This window comes from Urocampus carinirostris, chromosome 14 (assembly GCF_059441175.1).
Source record: "Urocampus carinirostris isolate Australia breed hairy pipefish chromosome 14, RoL_Ucar_1.0, whole genome shotgun sequence".
NCBI classification, from domain to species: Eukaryota; Metazoa; Chordata; class Actinopteri; order Syngnathiformes; family Syngnathidae; genus Urocampus; species Urocampus carinirostris.
Genome location: NC_142362.1, coordinates 1681838 through 1700506, shown reverse-complemented (window position 1 = coordinate 1700506; position 18669 = coordinate 1681838). Strand labels below are relative to the sequence as shown.

The 18669-nt window shown below is 42.2% G+C and overlaps 1 protein-coding gene across 2 annotated transcripts in view; it reads right to left on the bottom strand.

Moving 5' to 3' along the window:
• arhgap20 (Rho GTPase activating protein 20) overlaps positions 1-18669 on the bottom strand; it is an 82639-nt gene that overhangs the window by 47837 nt on the left and 16133 nt on the right. The window contains exons 1-2 of one of the 2 annotated variants that reach the window (XM_088353559.1): positions 16192-16488; positions 5222-5307 (exon numbers count right to left, since the gene is read on the bottom strand). In XM_088353559.1, coding sequence (XP_088209685.1) covers positions 5222-5307; positions 16192-16287 — 182 coding nt within the window. In that variant the 5' untranslated portion in view covers positions 16288-16488. Of the gene's footprint in view, positions 1-5221; positions 5308-16191; positions 16489-18669 lie in introns of those variants that run through there. The other variant, XM_088353560.1, reaches the window with a different exon arrangement.

Genomic DNA, 18669 nt, shown 5'->3' with positions numbered 1-18669 from the left:
GAGTTGTGTTTGTGATTGAGAGAGAGCATCGAAAGCACGCCAAGGTGGAAGGCTGAGTGATTAGCTGTTACCATAACATTACTTGATTTAACTTGGTACAAAGGTAATCAAGAGATATTGTTACAAATGTATTTAACTTGTTTTAGCAAAGCACGTTAAAGTGGGGACGGATACATGAGCTCTTATCATAACATGAGTTGTGTTTGTGATTGAGAGAGAGCATCGAAAGCACACCAAAGTGGAAGGCTGAGTGATTAGCTGTTACCATAACATTACTTGATTTAATTTGGTACAAAAGTAATTAAGAGATATTGTTACAAATGTAGTTAACTTGTTTTAGCGAAACCCGTTCAAGTGGAGACGGATACATTAGCTCTTATCATAACATGAGTTGTGTTTGTGATTAAGAGAGAGCTGAGTGATTAGCTGTTACCATAACATTACTTGATTTAACTTGGTACAAAGGTAATCAAGAGATATTGTTACAAATGTATTTAACTTGTTTTAGCAAAGCACGTTAAAGTGGGGACGGATACATGAGCTCTTATCATAACATGAGTTGTGTTTGTTATTGAGAGAGAGCATCGAAAGCACACCAAAGTGGAAGGCTGAGTGATTAGCTGTTACCATAACATTACTTTATTTAATTTGGTACACAAGTAATTAAGAGATATTGTTACAAATGTAGTTAGCTTTTTTTAGCAAAGCACGTTCAAGTGGAGACGGATACATTAGCTCTTATGATAACAGGAGTTGTGTTTGTGATTGAGAGAGAGCATAGAAAGCACGCCAAGGTGGAAGGCTGAGTGATTAGCTGTTACCATAACATGACTTAATTTAACTTGGTACAAAAGTAATTAAGAGATATCGTTACAATTTTTTTTAACTTGTTTTAGCGAAACCCGTTCAAGTGGAGACGGATACATTAGCTCTTATCATAACATGAGTTGTGTTTGTGATTAAGAGAGAGCTGAGTGATTAGCTGTTACCATAACATTACTTTGTCAACCTGACGAGAGAGGTCCCACATTTCAACTTGCCAGTGCTGTTGAAATTTCGATGCAATTTTTGTTTTAAGTTTTTTATTTATTGTAAAAAATCAGGCAGCCATATAGGATTCCTGTACCTTTATACAAGTTGCTGCTAAACCTAGTTTCATGTCCTGTATTGTTAGTTTTTGGTTTAAGTGAAAGTTATGTTAGTTGTGTTGATATTCTACTTTATTTACTGTAAAAAGTTTCAGAGAGGTATCCGAGTGTGTGCGGCACAGTTCTGAGGTCATGAGATCGAACCTTACTGTGTGGTGTTTGCATGTTCTCCCTGTGCTTGCGTGGGTTTCCTCCCACATTCCAAAAACATGCATGTCAGGTTAATTAGCCGGTCCAAATTGTCCCTAGCTGTGAATAAGAGAGTGAGGTGTCTTTCTCAGGTTGTCCCCTGCCCACTGCCCGAAGATAACTGGGATGGGCTCCAGCACCCCCGCGACCCTACTGTGGATAAGGGGTGCAGATAGTGAATGAATGAATGAATGTTTGTATGGTAATTTAAGTCCTTTTGGTTTTGCTGGTTATTTGTTTTTTGGGAAAAAAATGTGAATATAGTTTCCCATCCCTGCTGTGAACTGCACCATCCTTTCATAGCAATACATTTGAGAAATGGTATTTTTCCTTTTTTTTTCACGATGATTGGTCCAATTTTGAAGCATTTTGCAGGAAAATATGGGTTACCCGCCTCCCCTAAATACTAATAATCGGTATCTGCTGGATCCTGAGTCAGGATGATGTCAGCCCTGTAAGTGGAAATCCAGGATCTGTGTTTTTGGGGAGGGGCCCCTGATGGGAAAGCCAGGCTGTCAGGAAGTGACCTCACTCCATTCTTCAATTTCACTTTTAACAATGTCAGCATGTCGTGTTGCTACGTTACCTCGACACACACATGTGCAGTAAGACCGCGGTACTTTCCGGTTTTAGGTCTTGTGATCGGACCCCCACTCTTGCATAACTCGGGGTCCCTAGGCCTTTTTCAAAGCCAACTTTGCAATTTCTCCAGTACCCTGCACCTATGCATATGTGGAACTGGAGTGCCACGTCCAATTTCGTTGTCACTATATATTCAACCCATGTTGTAACAATGATAATAAAAGTACATTTTATTCTATTCTATTAAATTGAACTGTCCTCTTGGGCACAGTGATGCTTCACATGATAACGCCGTACAAACTCATGCCGGCTGACGTTAGTCACGAAGGAAGAAGAAATGCAATGGCATAGCGAAGTCATAAGAGCGAGTGGGACTGCATCATTTTTAAGCATCCATCCATCCCTTATCTGCAGCGCTTATCCTCAGTAGGGTCACGGGGGTGCTGGAGCCCATCCCAGCAATCATCGGGCAGTGGGCAGGGGACACCCTCAACTGCTTGCCAGTCAGTTGTAGGGCACACAGGGACAAACAATTCGCTCGCTCATTCACACCTAGGGACAATTTGGATCCGGCCTATTAACCTGACATGGAAACCCACGCAAGCACGGGGAGAACATGCAAACTCCGTACAGGAGGATTCGATCCCATGACCTTAGAACTGTGCCGCGGATGCACGAACCACTCATCCGCCGTGCCGCAGGCTGAAACATCCATCCATCCATCCATTATCTGCATTGCTTATCCACAGTAGGGTTGGAGCCCATCCCAGCTGTCTTTGGGCAGTGGGCAGGGGACACCCTGAACCAGTTGCCTGCCAGTCGCAGGGAACACAGGGACAGACAACTGCTTATTCACACCTAGGGAGATTTCGGTTTGGCCAATCAACATGAGATGCATGTTTTTGGAACGTTCGGCCTAAATAAATGCAGTTTGGTGGGGGTGGGGCCCCCCAGAGTAAGGAGCGCGACCAAGGAGATGGACGTAAGTCCTCCTCTTCTGGCCCCTCTTCCTCTCCAACTGCCAGTTGTAACAAGTCGAATGCCTGGTGTATCTTTTTTAGCGTTAGCCGCTTGTAAATAGCTCTTCCACACGTAAGAAGTCGATTTAGACCCCACAGCGGTCTATCGAGTCCGACTGCCGAGAAACATGGCCACAATCTAAAATCCAAGCACTTTTCAAAACTCGAAAACACACCACTGAAATCGAACATTTTTGAGGATTTCAAGCACCCGTACGAACCCGGCAAAATAACCGGCGGCGAAAAAAGCAGCCGCAGCTCATTAGTTTCCCCCCCCACTGTTTTTGGCTTATCGGGGAGGAAAAGGGAGAATGGATTTTGGGCACGTGTGCCACGAAGAGATTCCTATCTCGTAAATGAGTCACATGACCCCCCCTGGAGGGCGCTGGCGTCACTTTTCGAAAACAAAAGTGTTAGCGCGTGACGCTAGCTAGTTTTGTTTTATCGTCTTGGATTCCAGCTTAGAGTACGAGATGAGACGAATAAAAAGACGAATGCGAATTCAAAAATCCAACTCAAACTGAAAAACAAGATGGAAAGGAATGCCGGGTAGGGCTCGCAAACCGCGAGTACGTCGTTAAATAGTGCAATAAAAACGGTAGGATGACATTAGCGCCGACATTGTGCAAAAAATATTTGGGCAGCGATGGCTCAAGAGTAGAAATTGGCTTGGAGACGAAGAGTTTTTTTATTAAACCCTGGACTCTCCTCTAAAATTCCAATCCAAGACGTGCCGAGAGAGAGAGAGAGAGAGAGAGAGAGAGAGAGAGAGAGAGAGAGAGAGAGAGAGAGAGAGAGAGAGAGAGAGAGAGAGAGAGAGAGAGACACTGAGAGAGAGAGAGTGAGAGAGAGAATGAAATTGAGAGAGAGAGAGACACTGTGAGAGAGAGACATTGAGAGAGAGAATGAAATTGAGAGAGAGAGAGAGACACTGTGAGAGAGAGAGAGTGAGAGAGAGCATGAAATTGAGAAAGAGAGAGACCCTGAAAGAGACTTAGATTGAGGGAGAGAGAGAGACCCTGAGAGAGAGAGAGGCATTGAGAGAGAGACAGTGAGAGAGAGTGAGAGATGGAGAGAGAGAGACCCTGAGAGAGAATGAAATTGAGAGAGAGAGAGACCCTAAAAGAGACTTAGATTGAGGGAGAGAGAGAGACCCTGAGAGAGAGAGAGACATTGAGAGGGAGAATGAAATTGAGAGAGAGAGAGAGACCCTGAGTGAGAGACTTAGATTGAGGGAGAGAGAGACCCTGAGAGAGAAAGAGACATTGAGGGAGAGAGTGAAATTGAGAGAGAGAGAGAGAGAGACAGTGAGAGAAAGAGAGAGAGAGAGACCCTGAGAGAGAAAGAGACATTGAGGGAGAGAGAGAGAGAGACAGTGAGAGAGAGAGAGAGTGAAATTGAGAGAGAGAGAGAGAGAGAGACAGTGAGAGAGAGACTAAGAGAGAGAATGAAATTGAGAGAGAGAGAGAGAGACCCTGAGAGAGAGAGAGACATTGAGGGAGAGAGTGAAATTGAGAGAGAGAGAGACAGAGAGAGAGATAGAGAGACAATGAGGGAGAGACGCTGAGAGCAAGAGAGAGAGATTGAGAGAGAGAGACATTAAGGTTGAGGGGAAGATTAAGCAAAAGAGAGAGAGGGGGGCATATTGAGAGGGAGAGAGAGAAAGATATTGAGCGAGAGAAAGAGACATTGAGGGAGAAAGTGAGATTGAGAGAGAGTCTGTCTACTATTGGTCGATGACCTATAAGCCATTCGATGTTATTGGTCCGCGTCACCGCATCATAAATAAGCCAAAAGGCTATTGGCTGAATCTCTTCAGTTCAGAATCCGTTTAACTATGGGCTCCAAGACTTGCAGTGATGCTAAATAAAGAAGCAAAACCATGATAACCATGGAAACAAAGTTTGCGATGATTGAATAATACGACGAATGCACACGCACCGTTCCCCTCACAAAATATTGTGGCCATAACACTTATCAAGAATAGGGGGACAATTAAGGCATCAAGATTTTCAGAAGGTACATTTTTAAAGCATTTATCATTTCATCCTCCTTCCTCTGCATCCAACCCCTTACTCCAGTGTACCAGCTCAACTCACGTCACATCAAATTTAATCCCATTTCATGTTTCCTTTGTATTTATTCATTAATCGTGTCCATTACACATAAGTCCTACCTATTACATATATTTTTGTTTTTTTCATGTTTTTACCCGGGGTACTGTGAGTTTCCACTTCAAAAACGGATTTTTGTCCTCTATCTCGGGGGTCTACTGTACTTTACCTCGATGTGCTCCTGGACCGTGTTAGAGCTTTGCTGATCACCAACGAAGGAGCCGATTGTCTCCTTTGCGCCAACGTCTTCATCTTCTGCAAAACACACACAAAAAAAAAAAAGCATCATTTTTTATGTCCGTCCACGCTGCAAAAAATAAGAAGAGCAAAAAGAAGAGAAGAGAGGAAGTGTGGCGGCGGGAAGGAAAAGAGAAGTGGCCGCAAAAGAGGAATCGAGCTTGGAGGATGAAGATGGAACGTGAGCGAGGCGTCTGGAGCCCGAACTGAATCTGTTATTCGATTGGATCGCACGATATCACTTGATACTGGAGTCTTATTTTGTAGGGCCGCACGTTGAACCCAAATCGACATCCCGATATGACACTGTCATTGCAAGACTCTGCATTTTTTTTTTCAAGGATTTACAGTTACGGTCTGTTTTTGGAGATTTTATACATTTGACTATAAAGGATGTTGTACCATCAAATACAAATGACATTTAAATGCAAAAGATATTCACTGGCTGAGCTGTGGGGCAGGTCATTGCGACCTAGTGGAGGATGATGTTTACAGAAAACAGCAGGAACCGGGACGAAGGGCTGTTACGATAACGCAGGAACGCTCGGGGTCCAGACATCGAGACGCTCTTCTCCATGATGGTGGGGCCACGTGGGGGCTTTCCCTGGCGCGCCCAAGGGAGGAGCCGGCACACCAGCTGGCGGAGGGACGTGGGTCGAGAGAAGAACTTAAGAAGATCGGAAAAGATCGAGAGGGAGGACGAGAGAGAAGGCTTGACGGAGACTCGAGCGACACTAATTCGGCTAATTCGATGGAGTTCACTTAGTTGAATTATTTAAGAAATTAAATGAAATGAAATGAGTCAATGACTTCCCAAAGCGTTTTTCAATGTGCTTCACATTTCCCAATAGCGGCCTTGCAGCCATGTAAGGCTGCTAACCTGCTTATTGGGGGTATTAGGGGTTCAGTGTCTTACCCAAGGACACTTCGACATGTAACACGGAGGAGCCGGGATTCGAACTGGGATCCCTTGATCCCAAGACGAGCGCTCTACCTCCTGAGCTACTGCTGCCCAGTGTGCTTCACATTTCCCAATAGCGGCCTTGCAGCCATGTAAGGCGCTAACCTGCTTATTAGGGGTATTAGGGGTTCAGTGTCTTACCCAAGGACACTTCGACATGTAACAAGGAGGAGCCGGGATTCGAACTGGGATCCCTTGATCCCAAGACGAGCGCTCTACCTCCTGAGCTACTGCTGCCCAGTGTGCTTCACATTTCCCAATAGCGGCCTTGCAGCCATGTAAGGCGCTAACCTGCTTATTGGGGGTATTAGGGGTTCAGTGTCTTACCCAAGGACACTTCGACATGTAACACGGACGAGCCGGGATTCGAACTGGGATCCCTTGATCCCAAGACGAGCGCTCTACCTCCTGAGCTACTGCTGCCCAGTGTGCTTCACATTTCCCAATAGCGGCCTTGCAGCCATGTAAGGCACTAACCTGCTTATTGGGGGCATTAGGGGTTCAGTGTCTTACCCAAGGACACTTCGACATGTAACACGGACGAGCCGGGATTCGAACAAGACGAGCCCTCTACCTCCTGAGCTACTGGCGCCCCAGTGTGGAAATGCCGGTCTCTTGTCCATATTTTCCCAAAAAGAAATGAGCACGCATTGTTAGGTGAACGTATGTTGTGTTTGGTTAATGGAGTCAGATAATTCGAACAATTTGGTAAACGCTACATTTTAATAATTAATTCCTAACAGAGTGTTAGACCAATGAGAATTGTAACAATTCGGTTTTAACGGCGCCGGCCAATCAGAGGCCCGTTTTAATGGCACGAGTCAATAAAGGCGGGGAAAAGTGTGGATGCGTTATATGCGCGACTGCGATTGGCTGTTGTAAGCTGTCAGTCAAACAGCTACTCTCGCCAACTGTATAATAAAGTTTGGAACTCCCAAAATTTTCCGTTTGTAATGACGAGATTATGTTGTCATGATTCAGGCCAGAAATGTATTTGCTTGCGTGTCCCGATGAAACGGAGAACTTTATTTTGAAAAGCGCCAAAAGGTCACTTTGAGCGGTCACAAGACACGGTCTCTGGTGACGGGTAACATCGACGGCATTTAAAAGGGCAGCTGGGAAGGCCTACTTGCGCTATTACTTCGCTCTTTCTTGCAGGACAGCCAACAAAATGGAGAAGAGAGAGAGAGGAACGAAATGGAGAAGAGAGATGAGATAGAGAGAGAGAGAGAGCGAGAGGGAGAAACAAAAAGGAGAAGAGAGACAAGAAAGAGAGAGGGAGAGAGAAACGAAAAGGAGAAGAGAGGAGAGAGAGAGAGAGAGAAACGAAAAGGAGAAGAGAGATGAGAGAGAGAGAGAGAGAGAGAGAAAATAAATGGAGAAGAGAGAGAAAGAGAGAAACGAAATGGAGAAGAGAGACAAGAGAGAGAGAAACGAAATGGAGAAGAGACAAGAGATAGAGAGAGAAACAAAATGGAGAAGAGTGCGAGAGAGAGAGAGAGGGGGGGGAAACAAAAAGAAGAAGAGAGACAAGAAAGAGAGAGGGAGAGAGAAACGAAAAGGAGAAGAGAGATGGGAGAGAGAGAGAGAGAGAGAGAGAGAGAGAGAGAGAGAGAGAGAGAGAAACAAAAAGGAGAAGAGAGATGAGAGAGAGAGAGAGAAACGAAAAGGAGAAGAGAGATGAGAGAGAGAGAGAGAGAAAATAAATGGAGAAGAGAGACGAAGACAGAGAGAAACGAAATGGAGAAGAGAGACAAGAGAAAGAGAAACAAAATGGAGAAGAGAGACAAGAGAGAGAGAGAGAGAGAGGGGGGAGGAAACAAAAAGAAGAAGAGAGACAAGAAAGAGAGAGGGAGAGAGAAACGAAAAGGAGAAGAGAGATGGGAGAGAGAGAGAGAGAGAGAGAGAGAGAGAGAGAGAGAGAGAGAGAGAGAGAGAGAGAGAGAGAGAGAGAGAGAGAGAGAGAGAAACGAAAAGGAGAAGAGAGATGAGAGAGAGAGAGAGAGAGAGAGAGAGAAAATAAATGGAGAAGAGAGACGAAGACAGAGAGAAACGAAATGGAGAAGAGAGACAAGAGAAAGAGAAACGAAATGGAGAAGAGAGACAAGAGAGAGAGAAACAAAATGGAGAAGAGAGAGAGAGAAAGAGAGAGAGACATATTGTTTTTGGGAAAATTGCTTTCTTTAGAATAGAACAAGACTCTTATTGGGTGGGGAATCCTGACCACCACCTGCTGGTCAACTCGGTAACAACTGAATGAGATTATAATCCAAATAAATATCATTTCAAGCAAATTGTATCAGGGATTCGACTGAGGTGGCATTGTAAAGTAAAGCTAGCAGCTAGGCTAATAACTCAATGCCAGACCCATTACCCATGAAATGCATGACCTGGAGCTAGAATTCATAGGAAACAACTACATTCATGACTTTTGTATTTTAATCATCGCAGAAAGGTTACAGGATGCTTGTGTGCAGCTCGCCGGCCATTCTCTAAATCGCTTTCTTGCACTGAAGGGAGAATCCCTCCAATTTCGACTACCTTAAATTCTGGACTATAAGCCGCTTCTTTTTTCCCTAACTTTCAACCCTGAGGCTTATTCAGTGATGCGGCCAATTGATGTCATTTTTCTAACGGCCGCTAGCGGCGCTCGAGTGTTGCTACCATCAACTGCCCCGTCAAAGCTATATTATTATTATTAAAGCTTTGAAAACTCTCTCGGTGTACCCTCTTTCTTTGTAAATATGTGTAACCCATGTATAATATGTATTTGCAACTGTATATTTTTGTCATGTATTTATTTGTATTTATCTTAGACACTTATTCTGATATGTTTTGCACGGGTGAACGAAAAATGAGGGGCGGAACAAACGCGGGGTGCCGAGTTGAAGTGGGGACCGCTAAAGGTGAGGGACAAACAAGAAGAGAAGAGGGGGTAAAAAGTTGGTTAAAGAAAAAGGAGTTGCGTGAGTAAATCATCTGATATATTTTTCCCACCCTTACCTTTGGAAATATACACTTTTTTCCTTGGATTACTTTCAACGGGACCCGGACTCTGCAGGTCTGCATCAAACCTTAAGTACCGTAATCATTTTCCGTTCATTTTGGGGGCTGTGATTTTTGGACTGTGGACTTTAACGAAGGACATTTAGTTTCAATCGCGGGACTTGAAGTCGGGTTTGGGTTAATTTTCTGTTTGTGTTACATGTTTAAATGTGGGCGCATGCGGCTTATATACAGGTGTATGTACAAAATCAGTTTTCCTCTTAAAATGTGGTGGGTGCGGCTTATAATCAGGTGAGCTCTATAGTCCGGAATTTACGGTATTTATAAAGACTTTTTATTCGACTGGAATTCTGTTTTCATTTGTAGATCTTGTGAGTTGTCTCCAGGGACATCATCTTGAGGTAAGCTTGCATGTCACTATGTTTGAGTTCTCCCAAAAACAAAACAGGAACATCAAATGAACTTTGGGCAAGATTTTCTCTCGCCTTCCTAATGAACGCAGGCGACATTTCTGAAATGGCTGAGGGGCCGCTCGGGGCCCACTCCAGGCCCGCTTGTGACATAACAAGAGGAACAAGTCCGTAGCGGAGACGTAGCGTTCCCGTCTTGCGTCACCGCACTGTCGGAATATTTCAAATGGGTCACCGTCATCTTGAACATTGACCAATGAGTTACTGCATGATGATTTAAAAAAGTCTATGAGATCATTATAATGACAGAGCCCGTCTTCCATATGTCAGAACCGGAACAGATACAGGACCCAATCGCGTGACGTTCCCACACTATCCTTTATTTTACGGGAGTCATGCACGTTAGGTAGCCAGTCTGGCGTGGAAAGACCGGAAGCCAGAGACCGATGAGACCTATTTCAATTGCCCGAGTTGATATCGGACGGATTGGTTCGATACTGGACAGGAAGTGACAGACAGGATAGATAACGGATCGGGATATCGAAAATTAACGAGAGAAACTAGACGGGAATGAAAACTGGAGAAAAAAATAAACAGGACAGAAACAGACTGAAACTAAACTGGAACCCGATATTAAACAGGACATCAATAAACGGGAACAATACCGGACTGGAGATATCACAGAAAAACAGGACCGAGTCAGAACCCACGTCTTGTGGGGCAGAAGTTCGTTTGACAGGCTGACAACTGAAGCAAGAGAGCGCTGAGCTTTATATGAACCAAAAGTCAATCTGTCAACGAGCCGCAGCTGGCACCACACGGGCGGGGCCAATTGGGCACCCGGCTACTGTGACACACACGGGCGCGGCCAATTGGGCCATCATTTTTGTCACAAATAATGGTTTCAAGGTGCAAGCAAAGCTCTTTTGTAAAAAGGTCACAAAATTCTGCAAACAAGGATCCTGACGTACACCCACTTTTTCGTTTTATACGTGTTAAACTACAGTATGAAGATGATTTAAAAAAAAGAAGGTGACTCTCATCATCTCATGCTGCCATTTAGTGGCGAATAGTGACATTGCAACCTAAAACGACCCTTACATGTTTGCAATTCATCACATATTTCTTTAATTTTTTTTTTCTTCCTCACTTAAGTTTGTGAAAAATGTTGAGGTCACTTCAGGTGCACGAAACCGAGCACTTCAATTAACATGCCTTCTTCCCATTTGTCTTTTTGACATGCGGGACATGCCACTGAAATGGAAATAAGTCAGGGGGGGGGGGGGGGCGGCTTTTCTTTCAAAAAAAAAAAATCATCTTTACAAAATAAAGAAATGGTGAATAGAAATACTGGATTTCATTACAAGAGTATGACATTTAGGGAAAAATTTGTGTTTGGCTATTGTTGACACTTTTTAGACTGTTAGTCAAGTCGAGTCCTGGTTGTTTATGACGCCCTTAATCACAAGGGGTCTCAAAAGGCTACACAGGCTGCAAACGAATATGACAGCATCCACTGATCTAAAACCTACATGAGGGCAAGGGAAAACTCCAAAACCTCAAGTCATGTTTTTTTGTTCAGGCGTTAATCACAAGAAGTCTCAAAGGGCTGCACAGACCACAGAGTATTGAAAACTCGAGACTATTATGACACCATCCCCTGATCTAAAACCTACATGATGGCAAGGAAAAACACAAAAACCTCAAGTCATGTTTATTTGTTTGTCCCTTAATCACAAGGAGTCTCAAAGGGCTGCACAGACCTATTGCAAACTATGATGACACCATCCCCTGATGTAAAACCTACATGAGGGTTAGGGAAAACTCAAAAAACCTCAAGTCATGTTTATTTGTTTGGCCCTTAATCACAAGGAGTCTCAAAGGGCTGCAAAGTACACAGATTATTGGATACCACAGACTATTATGACACCATTCCCTGATCTAAAACCTACATGAGGCTTAGGGAAAACTCAAAAACCTCAAGTCATGTCATGTTTATTTGTTTGGCCATTAATCACAAAGAGTCTCAAAGGGCTGCACAGACCACAGACAATTATGGCAGCATCCCCTGATTTAAAACCTACATGAGGGCAAGGAAAAACTCAAAAACCTTATTTGTATAGGCGTTGATCACAAAGAGTCTGAAAGGGCTGCACAGACCACAGATTATTGCAAACTACAGTCAATTAAGACAGCATCCCCTGATCTAAAACCTACATGAGGGCAGGGAAAACTCAAAAACCTCAAATCAAGTCAAGTCATGTTTATTTGTTTTGCTCTTAATGACAAGCAGTCTCAAAGGGCTGCACGGATCTAAAACTATTGCAAACTACAGACAAATATGACACCATCCCCTGATCTAAAACCTACATGAGGGCAAGGAAAAACTCAAAAACCTCAAATCAAGTATATTTGTTTGGCCCTTAATCACAAGGAGTCTCAAAGGGCTGCACAGATAACAGATTATTGAAAACTAAAGACTATTATGAGACCATCCCCTGATCCAAAACCTACATGAGGGCAAGGAAAAACTCAAAAACCTCAGCATGAGAAAAATGAAAAAACCTTGAGAAGGGACCGCACGTGAGGATGACCAGATATTGTCAACAATAATAATAATACCCAGATATTGTCAACATAAAATCTAGGTTATTCATAAGCTATAGAATAGAATCGTGTTTTATGCCTCGATTTAAACAGTTCCATTCTAGACTGTTCGAATACAGAGTCGCTCAATATATAGTAGGGGATAAAACAGACTGTTTTAACACTATTTATTTTGTATAAATGACTCAAACGTTTCCAATTCGGTGGCAATATACACTCAAAAACAAAATTGGAACTTCCTATTATTTTGAATAAGCCTGCAGTTCTGTAAACGACCGCCCGCAGCGCTGTTTGACAGGATTTGTTTTCAACTTGTACTGTCCACATTGTGTGCCTGCATTACAGTAGTCCCTCGGTTATCGCGGTTAATAAGGACCAAAACCACCCGCGAGAATTGAAAATCCGCGAAGTAGCAACGCCCCATCAAAAATGCTTAATTTTTTTTTTTTAATTATTTTATTTTATTATTATTATTTTTTAGACCCGCGAAGCTCTGAACCCACAAACGTGGAACCGCGAAGTAGCGAGGTCCCACTGTATTGTTAACGTTAATATTGTTAACTTGAGTTTGTTGTCCCACTCCTCTTTTTAACTGCACTTTGTTTTGTTTTTCTAATGTATTGCCTCTTTGTTTCATTCTGTTTTTATTGTTGTTTTATATTCCGTGTACAGTGAACTTGAGGTGTAAAATATATTATTATTATCATTATTATCATACTTGTGAGCATTTATTTTACAATTTTATAATTTGAGTTGTTCAATACAGGCGGCAATAAATGGTAAATGGTCTGCATTTCTGTAGCGCTTTTCAAGTCAATGAAGAGCTCCCAAAGCGCTTTACAATGTGCTTCACACTTACCCCTTCACACACACACTCACACACTAATAGGGAGTCAGCCTCCAAACGTTTTGAGGATAATCAAGATGCTAAATGGTAAATGGTCTGCATTTTTATAGCGCTTTTCAAGTCAATGACGACCTCCCAAAGCGCTTTACAATGTGCTTCACACTTACCCCTTCACACACACACTCACACACCAATAGGGAGTCAGCCTCCAAACGTTTTGAGGATAATCAAGATGGTAAATGGCCTGCATTTCTATAGCGCTGATAAAGTCAATGAAGAGCTCCCAAAGCGCTTTACGATGTGCTTCACACTTACCCCTTCACACACACACTCACACACCAATAGGGAGTCAGCCTCCAAACATTTTGAGGATAATCAAGATGCTAAATGGTAAATGGTCTGCATTTCTATAGCGCTTTTCAAGTCAAAGGAGACCTCCCAAAGTGCTTTACAATGTGCTTCACACTTACCCATTCACACACACACACACTCACACACCAATAGGGAGTCATCGTCCAAACGTTTTGAGGATAATCAAGATGCTAAATGTTTTGCACTTCTATAGCGCTTTTCAAGTCAATGAAGACCTCCCAAAGCGCTTTACAATGTGCTTCACACTTACCCATTCACACACACACACACTCACACACCAGCCATGCAAGGCGCCGACCTGCTATCGGGGGCATTAGGGATTCAGTGTCTTGCCCAGGGACACTTCGACATACAACTCGGAGGAGCCGGGAATCGAACCTGCGACCTCTTGATCCCACGACGAGCACTGTGATAGAATGCCGATATGCTTTTGGCTGAACTACCCTCCCATAATGCATCTTTTCCATTCCCTTCAATCGCAATGGGACCCAAGGTTTTCAGTAAAGCTAAAGGAAGAAGGGAAATCATGATAACTATGGAAACAAAGCTTGCAAATAAGAAGAAGGTAAACATGGTAAAATATAAAAGTGTATTATTCTGGGGAAAAAATAAGTTACGGATTCATAATTTGCACATACACATAGGATTTATTTTAATAACGAATAAATATATATATTTACACACATGACACCGTAAGTAAAAAGACACTTTTTGCACCCAAATTCTAATTATTGATTATTCTAATTATTTCTTTGCTGTTTTGTTAACTTTGAGATAGTTAGTATTTCTAGTTCATGTGTCACTTTCATGTTTTGTTCAGTTAGAGGTCATTAGTAGTGCAACATTATATTTTATTTTCTCGTCATCGTTGTTCCAATAAAGTATGAGAATGTTTCTTGATTCGTCTTCCTATCATGTTTTGTTATGTTTGAAGTCGTTGATGTCTTTCTTTCATGTTTTTTTTTTTTTTTTTCATTTAGAGCTGGCCAGTGTTTTAACTTTATGTAGCAGGGAAGTGTTTTATAGTATGTGTTAACGTAACTTTAATGATCTTTGAATTTAGAGTTTCTTTTAAATCCGCTTTGTTGTTCTACTTTCATGTTTTGTTCGTTTATAGCTAGTCAGTGTTGCAGCATTTTTTTTATGGTCTCTTAGCGGCATTCTGGTTGTTGTTCTATCAAGTATGGGAATGTCTCTTGTGACCTTTCCCTTTCATGTTTTGTTTTGTTAAAAGTAATGGGTATTAGATAATATCCGTTGACTTCTTCCTTTCATGTTTTTTTCATTTGGATCCGGCCAGTATTTCAACATTATGTATAGAGGGTGTGTCGTCGAGGTTTGTGTTAGAGTAACTTTGGTGAACTTTGAATTTTGCGTTTCTAATTCAATTCCGCTTTGTTGTCCTCCTTTCATGTTTTGTTCGTTTATAGCTAGTTAATGTAGCAGCATTTTATTTTAGGGTCTCCTCTTAGCAGCATTCTGGTTGTTGTTCTAATCAAGTATGGGAATGTCTCTTGTGTCGTCTTCCTATCATGTTTTGTTATGTTTGAAGTCATTGGTATTAGAATACATCCGTTGACTTCTTTCTTTCATGTTTTTTTTTCATTTAGAGCTGGCCAGTGTGTCAACATTATGTATAGCGGGGGGGTGTCGTCGAGTTTCTGTAAAAGTAACTATAATCTTTGAATTTTGAGTTTTTTATTAAATTCCGCTTTGTTTTCCTACTTTCATGTTTTGTTCGTTTAAAGCTAGTTAGTGTTGCAGCATTTTATTTTATGGTCTCCTCTTAGCGGCATTCTGGTTGTTGTTCTAATCAAGTATGAGAATGTCTCTTGTGAGTTTTCTCTTTCATGTTTTGTTTTGTTAAAAATAATTGGTATTAGAATACATTTGTTCACTTCTTCCTTTCATGTTTTTTTCTTCATTTCGATCTGGCCAGTGTTTCGACATTATGTATAGCGGGTGTGTGTCGTCAAGCTTGTGTTAAAGTAACTTTTATGATCTTTGAATTTTGAGTTTCTTATTCAATTCCGCTTTGTTGTCCTACTTTCATGTTTTGTTTGTTTATAGCTAGTTAGTGTTCCAGTCATTTATTTTATGGTCTACTCTTAGTGGCATTCTTGTTGTTGTTCTAATCAAGTATGGGACTGTCTCGTGTGACCTTTCCCTTTCATGTTTTGTTTTGTTAAAAGTAATTGGTATTCCAATGCATCCTGGGACTTCTTCCGTTCATGTTCCTTTGTTTACAAATGGCGTTTTGACATTTTTAGCTAAATTTGAGTAAATTTCCTGTCTTTTTCTTTTGAAATTAAGTCAATTCCGCTGTTTTCCGTACACATACCCTGCGTCGTCCATTTCATGTTTTGTTCAGTTGGAAATGGTGTTCCAGAATTGTATTTTATAGTCTCTTCTTCACTCTTATTGTGGTTCTGATAAAGAAGTGCGATGATGTCGTCTATTTTCCTGTTGTGGTATGTTAGAATTAAATGGTATACTAACTCCTTTCATGTTTTGTTCATTTAGATGTAGTTAAGTGACGCCATTTCCATCCCATTTTCTTGACATTGGATGAAAAGGAGACTTTCTGCATTTACTTTTAAAGTATGGACGTTAAATCACTAGAAAAGCGCACAATAATGTTGATTTATTGACCGTGTGCGTTAAAAAAAGACGATTTGAACGAGGGACCGACTCTCTACCTTTTTACAATCCGAGGGCGACGCGCCGTTGGCGGCCACGGAGTCCGTGTGGCTCCGGTGCTGCTGCGGGGACATAGTTTCCATCAAGAAAGCCATGCAATCGGTATTCCCATTTTACGACATTCCCATCGAGGTTCTTGTGTGCTTTTATCCGGTAGACGGCCGGACGTCGCCCCGCGAAGCATCCATAACGGCAGGGGATCGCCAAGAGACACGCCGGGAAGATGCTCACTCTTTGCGGACTCGATTTGATCTGAGCCCCGCGCGACTGGAGGGGACCCGACGGCAACATACGGAATCAAGGTAGACGGTGTTTAATATATGACATCCGGTTTGTTATCAAAGTAAAAGCATGGAAGGCACACTTTTTTCCCGTTTAAAACATTTTGAGACAAAAATTTATACATATTAATTTGCGGGATGACTTTCATGTTTTACGGCTTAAATTGACTTTATAAAAAGTTATTTTTATCGTTTATGGCCACTGTGTCAGAATGGTCAATCAATGGTTAATTTTCTGCTCTTATTTAAGATTTCTTACCTGAGTTTTTCAACATTTCTTTTATTTTTCTAGAGGAAAAAAAATACATAGAATGAGCAAAAATTCTATGCCAGTGGAATTCTTTTTTATTTCAGACGTTATTTCCTTTTTTTTAAGATAAAATAAAATAAAAAAGAATGATTAAGATCAGTAAGATGACGTGCAATATTTTTTTTACTTTAAATAAATAATCTCAAAATAGAAAATAGTAATCTGTTGCCACTTATTGATATTCTAGTCTGCTCACGGCACACTGCTGACGTCACATTTTAGCGATTTTAATCTCTGCTTTATTTTGATAGGCAGGTAGTTCCGGGCAGACGGAGTTTAGGAAATCGAAAAACGTTTAAACGAATGCCAGATCAAATTTATTTCTGTTATTCTTGAAGTTTATTTAGAAATAAATTAGTTTTTCGTTATGGTCAAATTTTGTTTTTCTTATAAGCTAGTCCTTAAGTAGCTTTTTTTACAGTAACGGGTTCAACGCCGTTACAGATACTAATGGTCAAAAGCCCTGCGTTACTTTGGTGCCAAGACGGCAATTTTGATTTTTTTTTTCATGGATTTTATATTATTGACTTTATATTTGTTGAGCATAAAAAGGGTAACATTGTTTTGTGTTTTTCTCTTTTTTTTTGGTAAATTAATAAATACTTTAATTATATTTCCTGTTTTTAGGGTTCATGTGTTCATATAAAATGTAGAGAGTCACATTTGATTTCCTTTTCCTTTTGTAATTGTATTTTCTACGTCGCTTTTTTCCATTTTTGTCTTTCTTTTCTTCTTTTTTTGAAGTCTTTCGTGCACACACGATAATTTGTAATTTATGGATGAAAGCGACAAAAACAACCCGAAGAGCCGTTTAGGACCCGTAAGAGTCGGCTCTTTTTAGTGAGCCGAGCTGAAAAAGCCGCTTCTCTAAAAATGGTCGGAATTCCCATCTCTACAAGTCGATGTCACTGCGATGTTTCGTATGTTTTTAGGAATATTGAAATTCTTTTGTATACAACTTCTTTTTCAAGCAGGGGACCCAAATGCGTAACGTTTCACTCAATGCTTTATAAAGGGATCGGGGAATTCAGGAACAGCGGAAAAGACAGCGATCTTGGGCAGGAGGAGCAGGAAGCCCTCGTGAACGAAGCGTGGTCGGAGATCGGAACAAGTCGGGCAGCCGGGACGGGAGAACGGAGCTTGGATCGGGGATCGATACAGGAAACAGAATCAGGATACGGGTAGCCGGGACAGGAGAACACAGCTGGGATTGATACATGAAACAGATCAGGATACGGGTCGCCGGGACAGGAGAAGGGAGCTTGGATCGGGATCGATACAGGAAACAGAATCAGGATAGGGTCGCTCGGACAGGAGAACGGAGCTTGGATCTGGGGTCGACACAGGAAACAGAATCAGGATACGGGTTGCCGGGACAGAAGAACAGAGCTTGGATCAGGGGATTGATACAGGAAACAGGTCACGATACGGGTTGCCGGGACAGGAGAACGGAGCTTGGATCGGGGATCGATACGGGAAACAGAATCAGGATCCGGGGCGCCGGGACGGGAGAACGAAGCTTGGATCGGGGATCGATACGGGAAACAGAATCAGGATCCGGGGCGCCGAGACAGGAGAACGAAGCTTGGATCGAGGATCGATACAGGAAACAGATCAGGATACGGGTCGCCAGGACAGGAGAACGGAGCTTGGATCTGGTATCGATACAGGAAACAGAATCAGGATACGGGTCGCTGGGACGGGAGAACGGAGCTTGGATCCGGGATCGATACAGGAAAAAGTGCTTGCCTTGCATGCGCTGAGGTTCCCAGACGGACTGACAAGGAGTGAACGAGAATGACGTGTTTAAATAAGAGGAGGACTAATTAGGGAACGAGTGGCAGCTGGGGTTGAACGAGTGAGCGCAATTGGCAAATCATGACAAA